We start from the raw sequence: 9,419 nt of genomic DNA, 5'->3' as shown, positions 1-9,419 counted from the left end.
GGATGCACACACAGCAGCTCCAGGACTGACCTGGAGGATTCCACAGGTGCCTGTGGCAGCAGTGCTGGCTTTGTGTGGAATTGCAGGAGGCTGAGTTCCTCAGGGGGGCTGAGGGGAAGGAGGAGCCATTCCCCATTCCCAGCCCTGGCTGAACCCAGGCCTGCAGAATTGCACCTGGGTGCAGAATTGGCTACAGAGAAGTTTATGTGACACCAAAAGCTGGAACATTTCTGTCCCACCAGCCAGGGAGGAAGAAGAACCAGGTGGGTCAACCTCACCACAGGCTGAGGGGGACAGGAGGGTGACAAAACAAATGCCACCAACCAGGCGGGAGCAGCAGCAGCCTTTGACAGTGTTCTGGGGTCTGCCACTTCCCCAAAAGCACCGTGAGATTATCTTCATATTAAATGTTGAAACAAAACACGGGGAGGCGTTTCCGCTTGAGGCAAGAGCTCAGCACTTCCCCCAGCTGTGTCACTGCCAGGCAGGAGGTGTCACAGGGCACCCACGCTGGCACAGGACACGGTGGGCACCGTGTGATGCCCCTTCCCTGGGGCATGGCCATGGAGCTGAGAGCCCTGATCCTGCTGCCCCTCTGCTTCCCAGGTAGGAAAAGGGCTCGGTGTGTCCCTGGGAATGGGGACAGGGACAGGACAGGGACAGGGACAACCTTCCCCACTTCCTTCTGCCCGGGGAGCTCCTCCAGCACCAGCCAGGCTGTGCTCTGGGCAGCTGCTGCTGCTGGCAGGGAAGGGCAGCCCCAGCTCCCAGCACACAGCCCTGGCTGCTCCAGGCTGCTGGAATGATCCATGCTGGGAGCTCAGAGCCTGTCCCACCTCACCGGCCCTGCTCAGCTCCTCTGGTGGCCGTGCTGGCTCAGGGCAGTGTCCAGGGCACCACGGGTCCCTCACAGCCCTGCAGGGAGCACAAAGCTCCCAGCACGTGGTGGGTGGGCAATGAACCCACAGCCAGCACAGCCCCATAGCCAGGAGCCCCTGGCATGGCTGAGAATGTGTCCAGGAGCCACTGGCATGGCCGGGGATGTGGCCAGGAGCCCCTGGCATGGCTGAGAATGTGTCCAGGAGCCACTGGCATGGCCGGGGATGTGTCCAGGAGCCGCTGGCATGGCTGAGAATGTGTCCAGGAGCCACTGGCATGGCCGGGGATGTGTCCAGGAGCCACTGGCATGGCTGAGAATGTGTCCAGGAGCCGCTGGCATGGCTGGGGATGTGGCCAGGAGCTGCTGGGATGTGGCAGTGGCAGCTGCTTCCCTGCCCAGGCTGCTCCCCTCTGCTCCTTCCCACCCTCCCAAACACAGCCCCACGATGGTGTGGGCAGGGCACGGCCCCCGTTTGCCTGCAGGGAGGAGCAGGGACAAGGGGACAGCTGTGGACAGTGTCACCCATGGTTTGAGGGTCCAGCACCTCGAGCACCCTGTGCTTGGCTGTGAGACCGCAGCTGCAGCCCCAGCTCAAATCTCAACACTGCCCTTCCCATTAACAAGCAGGTGAATTCAGCATGGGGAAGGGATTTTGGGTTTTGGAGTTCTTCCAGCCACCTGTGCCCCCAGGGGAAGGTTGGAGGCAGAGTTTCCATGTCCCTCCCTGTGGGCAGCCCTGCACCTCTTCAGAAAGGGTCACTGGGCATTGGAAGGGGCTGCCCAGGGAGGTGTTTAAGAGCAGACTGGATGTGGCACTGAGTGCCATGGTCTGGGTGACACGGTGGTGTTAGGACATAGGCTGGACTTGGTGATCTCTAAGGTCTTTTCCAACCTTGTTGATTCTGTGCTTCTGGGATTCTGTGACTCTGTGGGTGATTCTGTGGTTCTGTGATCAGCTCTCCTCTCCCTCACCACATCTGATCCTTCCAGGTCTCCAAGGCCAAACCTCTGAAGCCCACAGACGACGGGAAGGGGACACTCTGTACATCCAATGTCCTTATAACCTGAGGTCTCCTGACCAGGCATTAAAATACTGGTGCCTGCAGAAAAATGGAGAATGTCAAGAACTATTGCGGATATACTATGAATACGAGAAAAAAACTTGGGATGGGAGAATTCAAATGAGAGATAACACCACTAGTAAGGCTGTGTCCATCACCATGACCGACCTCAAGGCAGAGGACTCAGGCACGTATTTCTGTGCTTATTACCCTAGATACAAACGGATGAAGACGATCTCCCTGAATGTTTTCAAGGGTGAGTACCTGTACCCCACCCAAAGCCAAGCCTTGTCAGGAAGCAACCTCATTCCTTCTCCTGCTCTGGTCTGCTCTCCCCACAGCTGAGCAGCTTCCCCTGATCCCCCCAGCCTCACTCCCTGCTGTCCCTCCCGCACGGGGAGTGAAGGAACCCCTCAGACCTGGCAGGTCCTGCTGGCTCCCAGCTCCCTGTGTCCTGCCCCACCTGCCCCTGCCCTGATGAGGGGCTCTCCTGAGGGAGTGCCCCAGACCTCCTGGTCTGTCCCAGGTGCCCGTGTGCCCAGCACTGACTGGGCAGTGCCCACCTTTGGTGTTTCACAGAGCTGCTCCTGTGGGAGTTGGACACGCTGAGAGTGCAGTGCCCAGCCTGGTGCCAGAGAGGGGGGACTTTCTGCACAGTGCAGAGAAAAACATCCTCAAGGAGTGCAGAGAAATCCCTGCAAGACAGAGCATTAATCCAATATAATGATCAAGGGACTCCCACTGTCACCGTGAAGCAGCTGCAGATCTGGGACTCTGGAGTGTACTGGTGTGCACTGGGCACCGAGCGCACAACGGAGGTCGTGCTCTCTGTGTTCAAGAGTGAGTACCTGCCCTGTTCTCAGTGTCCCAGGGTGGGTTCGTGCTGCCCCCTCACCGCCCAGGAGTGAGCCCCTCCTTGGCAGCCAGCTGTGGGTGTGGCCAGGTCTCAGCCCAGGTGACCGCCCCTGCCCATCCCTCCAGCACACACAGTGGCAACTTAGCCATAGGACCTTCGAGCCAAAGCTCGGGCCTGGCCCTGCCAGCAGAGGCTCAGGGGAGGTTCCTGTGGGTCCCACAGATGGGGCTGCTCCCCCCAACTGCTTCCCACAAGGCCACAGCACTGGTTCCCACTGGGTGCTGCTGGGACCCTCCCCCATGTCAGGCACTGCTCCTGGTCTGACCCCACAACCACCAACCCTCCCAGACCCTATGGGCTGAGTGTCCCACCCTGAGGGAACCAGAGGAGGGGGACAGGACCCCCAAATTTATGACACCTCTGCATGGGGAATCTGGGTGCAGTCCCCTTCTGCTTAGGGCAGGTGGAGGTGTGGAAGTGAAAGTGGAGGTGAAGGTGGATGTGTGGTGGTGAAGGTGAATGTGTGGAGGTGGAGGTGAAAGTGGGTGTGTGGAGATGGATGTGTGAAGGTGGAGGTGAAGGTAGATGTGTGCTGGTGAAGGTGGATGTGTGGAGGTGGATGTGTGGAGGTGTGGATGCATGGAGGTGGAGCTGAAGGTGGAGGTGTGGAGGTAGAGATGGAGATGTGGAGGTGAAGGTGGATGTGTGGATGTGTGGATGTGAAGGTGAAGGTGAATGAAGGTGGATGTGAAGGTGAAGGTGGATGTGTGGATGTGTGGATGTGAAGGTGAATGAAGGTGGATATGTGGATGTGAAGGTGAAGGTGGATGTGAAGGTGAAGGTGAATGAAGGTGGATGTGGGGATGTGTGGATGTGAAGGTGAAGGTGAATGAAGGTGGATGTGAAGGTGAAGGTGGATGTGTGGATGTGTGGATGTGAAGGTGAATGAAGGTGGATGTGAAGGTGAAGGTGGATGTGTGGATGTGTGGATGTGTGGATGTGAAGGTGAAGGTGGATGTGTGGATGTGTGGATGTGTGGATATGTGGATGTGTGGATATGTGGATGTGTGGATGTGTGGATGTGTGGATGTGTGGATATGTGGATGTGTGGATGTGTGGATGTGTGGATGTGTGGATGTGTGGATGTGTGGATGTGTGGATGTGTGGCTGTGTGGGTGTGTGAAGGTGAATATAACTGGAATATAGCTGTGTGGTTGTGTGGCTGCAGCTCCAGGAGGGGCAGCCGCTGTGGGGTGGGCTCTCAGCACTCAGGGCTCTCAGCACATCCCGGCTGTTTTGCAGGGACCCAGCAGCTCACAGCCCAGGAGTCGGGCAGCGTCTCCGTCCAGTGCCACTACAAGGTCGCAGACTACGGGGCTGCCACCAAAGCCTGGTGCAAAATGGAGGGGGAAACGTGCAACGTGCTGGTCACCAGCAGCTCCGAGCCCCCAGCGGGAAACAGCACGGCTCGGGAAGGGGTGAGGCTGCAGGATGACAGCCAGCAGGGCATTGTCACTGTCACCATGGGGCAGCTGCAGCCGCAGGACTCGGGCGTGTACTGGTGTGCGCTGCAGGAGCTCTCGGCTCTGTCCCGCATGGAGGAGATCACGCTCAGCGTTTCCAGGGGTGGGTACGGATCTCTCAGCGTTTGTGCATTCCACGCTCCTTGCCCTGCACTTCTGCACTGCCCAGCTTACCCCACCTGGGCTGTGTTTGCCTGCCCAAACCCCTCTGCAGCCCTGGAAAGGGGTTTTAACCCTCTAAGTGCGACAGAAATAAGATGCACAGCTACATGGGCGTCTTTTATAATAGAAAAGAAAGAGCCAAGTTTATTCAGAAACACACTTGGTTTTATAGCAGGACTGCAACTCCCTGCAGAGAAAAGGTGATTGGTTCAGAGAGAAGACACCCCATGGCCAGGGCCTGGGCACACACCACAACAGGGCTTCTATCTTTGTTATTAATTCCTTTTTATTTTGACCAAATTCTCACCCTGGGAGAAATTCTCCCTGGCCTTGAGCTGGACCAGCTCATGGGCCGGGAACAGAGCTGAGAAGCTCCAGCCTGGAATATTTTTCAGGCTGTAATTTTCTTACTTTCTCAAGATGTGTCCCACGCCCCAAGGCTCTGGATCCCCTCGTGGCCATCCCCCTGTGGAAGAGCAGCAGGGCTGGGAGCAGATCCACACCGGTGCTGTGCTGCTCCTCCTTAACCTGGGAGCAGCCTCAGCTGCCCTGAGAGGGGTTTCTGTCACCCAGTGTTTGATATCAGTTCTTTAGAGTGACTTTATAGCCCCTTTTGTGTGATTCATCCTTTGGCTTTCAATGACCTTCGTTGGGTTGTCAAGGGAACAACTTTAGACTCGAATTTTACAGATCTGTGAGTTCTGGGCTCTCTTTCAGACAATGTTTTAATGGTAGGGGAAGGCACTGAGGCCCCTGGCCATGGCAGAGCTGCAGCCTGGCTCTTGCAGAGCTAAGAACGAGCAGTGCAGATGAAGGGAGGGGACACTGGGACGCTGTGGATGAACTCACAGGATCAGGGCAGGGGAGCAGCAGTGGCAGAGGGGTCACTGCTGAATGCAGAGCAGCCCCACAGTGACCATTCCTCTCCTCGTGTCTCTGATTGCAGCCCTGTCTCCAGGCACCAAAAGGAGAAGTGAAGATAATCTTCTGGGTGAATCCAGGTAAGGCCTAAGAGGAGACTCTGAGCCTGGGCACACACAGGTTATTCGTGTTGTACACCTGGGGCAGGTACCTGGGCACTCTGGCTGCTCCTGTAGAGGAATTGGATATGACAGGATCCTCACCAAAGGTGCTCTCCCCTTCTGCCCCAACCCTAATTCCAAAGGAAGAGGCAGATTGGTAAAATCACATCTCAGCCTTCTGCAGGTGCCTCTTTATCCTTCTGTCTCTGGGCTCTGCACTTCACGTGAACAGAACCCCCAGATTCTGCCCCTCAGCCTCGACTTTGCTCCCTCCTGTCTGAGAATTTAACAATGGGACAGTCCCTGGCTGCTGTTATTCCATTTACCAGTTAAATGGACAGAATTTTCCCCCTTTGTGCATCTGCTGCCATCAATGCTACAGCAGCACCTGAGAGCAGAATCATGCCTGCTCCAGAGAGCCTGGAATTGTGCTTGGAGCTTTGAACAGTGGAGAAAGCCTGGAGAATGGTTTAGGAAAAGCTCAGAAGATACAGCCAAGTAGAAAAATCAAGAATCAGGAACCAGGGAAGGTTCCCAGTGCCTCTTATTCCCTTGTGGATCAGCCCAGTGTCATAGATGGAGGATCCTGCAGGAGATCTTGCAGGAGAACCCGACCCTCCTCCCAAGTGCTTGGACTGAGCACATAAAACCCGTCCCTGTCCCTTTTGTTCAACCATCCCACACTGGTAACTCCCTTCCTCTCCCCCAGCTGCGGTGGGAGCACCTTCTTCATCCTCTCCGTGGTGCTGCTCGTGCTGCTCCTCCTGGCCCTCGTCACTGTCACAGCCCTGGGTGTCAGGCACTACAGGCTCCTGCTCAGGACAGGTACGTGGAGCTGGGGCTGTCCCAGCAGGGCAGAGCATCCCTCCCTGCAGCCCAGGTGAGCTCCCTGCAGCCCAGGTGAGCTCATTGCACCCAGGTGAGCTCCCTGCGCCCAGGTGAGCTCACTTCACTCCATGTGAGCTCCCTGCACCCAGGTGAGCTCCCTGCGCCCAGGTGAGCTCACTTCACTCCATGTGAGCTCCCTGTACCCAGGTGAGCTCATTGCACCCAACTGAGCTCACTGCATCCAGGTGAGCTCCCTGCAGCCCAGGTGAGCTCACTTCACTCCATGTGAGCTCCCTGCACCCAGGTGAGCTCCCTGCAGCCCAGGTGAGCTCACTTCACTCCATGTGAGCTCCCTGCACCCAGGTGAGCTCATTGCACCCAACTGAGCTCACTGCATCCAGGTGAGCTCCCTGCAGCCCAGGTGAGCTCACTACAGCCCAGGTGAGCTCACTGCCAGTGCCATGAGAAGCTCAGGCTGGGCTCCAGGCAGGCTCCTCCCTGCCTCCCCTCACAATAAATCACACCCAGCTTCCTCCAGAGCCTGCAGGTGCAAACACCTTAGAGGAGTAAAGAGGGTAAAGAGATCCCCAGACCCGGGGCAGAGGCAGATCCCATCACTGGGCAATCCCACAGCCTTCCCAAACCTCCTCAGAGCTTTCTATGGATTTCTCTTCATCTAAACCCCCTGGTTTTGTCTCATTCCAAAGGTAACAGAGGAGCAGAGGACACCAGAGACAGACCAGAGGGCACAGCACAGGTAAGGAAAATGAAACATTTCCCCCACGGTGCCAAATCCCTGAGCAGCAGTGTGGGAGCAGCTGCCAGACCCACCTGGCGAGGAGCTTGGAGCTCAGTTTGGTCATAACCAGGAGAGAAATGGTGTTTAATGTCAGCAGAGAGAGGAATATTCCTGGCTGGAGGGAGAGAGGGGGGTAATTAATGCGAGGAAACTCCAGCAGGAACAAACCCCGTGGAACAAATTTGGAGAAGGGACTCAATGAGTAACAAACAGGGTCAGAGCATGAGGTTATCACCTGTATCCAGGTGAGGTGGTGGGAAAAAAAAAAAGAGTTCTCTGTTCTTTCACCTCTGTGATGACCAAAGGTAAATTTTGACACAGCTTCTCCTTTCTTTTTGGGAAAATCTTCCTTCTCCTGGCAGCAGCAGTGGCCTGGCACTGACTCATGCTAACGAGAACTTTTCCTTTCTTTTCCCAGCCTGGCAGCACCGGGAGGAGGGGAAGTTCTCACATCAACCTGGATGTGCAATCCCTCCCCAGCCCCGAGGATCCTCTTTACTGCAACGTGGAGCCCAGCCAGGCTCACAGGAACCCCCAGTGTGTGGAATATGCTGTCATTGCCTTCAAACAGTCCCCAGGGAGCAGCAGGGAATGAAGGACAGGGTCCCAAACGAGCCAGAAACGGGGGAAAGAGCTGGAAACAGAGTGGGAAGGAGGAGAAGGATGTGTGTGGATGGATGGAGCTGAGTTTTGCTGTCGTGTGTGTGGGGTTGCCTGAGCATTTTTAGCCCTCCCTCCTGTTTCAGGGCCAAGCAGAGGTTTTGCCACGCTCGTGGCAGATTGCCTCGGGTCACACAGAGCTTTGGGGGATTCCCAGGATCTCCTGTTCGTCTGCTTTTCCAATTCCATTAAAGTGCAGAGTCTTGGAGGGGCAGGTGTGGAGGCCTGGCCTTGTGAAAAGGGGAGGCCTGGACATGGCTGGGTGGGATATTCCAGCTGTGTCCCTGTACAAACCCTGCCCCAATCCCAAAAAAAAAAAAAAAATCCCCAAAAATTCAGCTGCTGTGGCCAAGCAAACTCATTCCAGGGTATTCCAGCTGTGTCCCTGTACAAACCCTGCCCCAATCCCAAAAAAAATCCCCCAAAATTCAGCTGCTGTGGCCAAGCAAACTCATTCCAGTGCTGCAGGGCTGGAACTCGAACCTTGCTGTGGCTGGGTTTGTTTTTCATGGCATGGGCTGGGGATGCAAGTGCTGGATTCTCAGAATAAGCAGAACCAACTCCTGCACTTCCCTGTCCCTGCTGGAAATGCTCCAAATGACACATTTTATTTTGCAGTCGTGTGGGGAACAACACGAAATGGGTTCATGGGTCCATGAAATGGGTTCATGGGGTTCAGCTCCATTTCTCCAGGAGCTCTGGCTCCTGATTTCCCTGCCCCAAGCCCTGCTGGAGGTGACAGAGCTGAGGGGTCTGAACCAGCCCTCATTGCCAGGCCAGTCACATCCAACAGGCTTCTCTTGCCAGGGCTGCAGCAGGGAGGCTGATGGAAAATTTTTAAGATTTTCAGAGTTGACCTGACAGAAAAGAAAAAGAAAATGGTTCTGGAAATGGTTCATTCAGCACAACATTGCCCCAACAATTTGCTCTTCGTGCAGGTGCACTGGCTCAAGCTGTGGAAGAGTAATAGCAAAAAACAGTGGAGTGGAAGAGAGGCATTTTTGGGAAGATTCTTGAAGAGAATCCTGATTTGTGCTCACTGGAACAAGAAGGAGCAAAAACTGCAATCAGTCACCTGACAGAGAATTCCTGGTCACTGAGGGCCCATTTTCTTAACCACTAACTCGAGGAAAGGCACATTTAGCAATGGCCAGGCCTGCAGGTTTAGCACCACACCAGTTTAGAAACCAGGGTCTATTTGTACTTTCATGGAAGATCTCCAAGGAAATAAATCACCTGAAAAATGAAAAAGCAGCAGCCCAGCCTCATCAGTCTGCTGATGTTCTGGGGTCTGTGGCTGCACTCCTGTGTCCCCAGCAGAGCCCCTGTGTCCTTGGTGCCAGTACAGAACAGAATGGGGTTCAGGGCTGGTTTAAAGCACCCACAGCTCCCAGAGCAGTGTCCCTGCCCTGCTGTGTGTGTGCTTGGGTTTCAGACAAGGCTGCTCCATGCACAGGCTCCTCTTTCTGCTGAAAACCCAGGGGGTGATGTCCTTGTCCTCCCTCACCCTTAGGTGCTGCCAGAGCCACCACGAGAGCCTCCCTTTCAGCTCTCCAGAAATTCCCCCCATGCACAGCTCCTGTAAATGATTTATCAGGATTTATTAGCACCATCGTGCTTGGAGTGCC

At 55.5% G+C, this 9,419-nt stretch overlaps 1 protein-coding gene across 2 annotated transcripts; it reads left to right on the top strand.

Moving 5' to 3' along the window:
• Positions 1–432: 432 nt before the first annotated feature.
• LOC106850921 (polymeric immunoglobulin receptor) lies at positions 433–9,045 on the top strand. 2 transcript variants are annotated; one of them, XM_088180278.1, is made up of 9 exons: positions 434–606; positions 1,871–2,197; positions 2,521–2,781; positions 4,100–4,423; positions 5,429–5,483; positions 6,214–6,329; positions 7,040–7,089; positions 7,550–7,668; positions 8,730–9,045. In XM_088180278.1, exons 1-9 carry the CDS (start codon positions 540–542, stop codon positions 8,806–8,808), a joined length of 1,398 nt encoding a protein of 465 aa, XP_088036404.1. In that variant the 5' UTR covers positions 434–539; the 3' UTR covers positions 8,809–9,045. The 2 variants fall into 2 exon arrangements, with proteins under 2 accessions (XP_014728071.2, XP_088036404.1); XM_014872585.2 differs by lacking the exon at positions 8,730–9,045 and having other exon boundaries at positions 433–606; positions 7,550–7,999.
• The last annotated feature ends 374 nt before the right edge of the window (positions 9,046–9,419 follow it).

This window comes from Sturnus vulgaris, chromosome 29 (assembly GCF_052056855.1).
Source record: "Sturnus vulgaris isolate bStuVul1 chromosome 29, bStuVul1.hap1, whole genome shotgun sequence".
NCBI classification, from domain to species: Eukaryota; Metazoa; Chordata; class Aves; order Passeriformes; family Sturnidae; genus Sturnus; species Sturnus vulgaris.
This window is presented reverse-complemented; position numbering and strand designations above follow the sequence as displayed.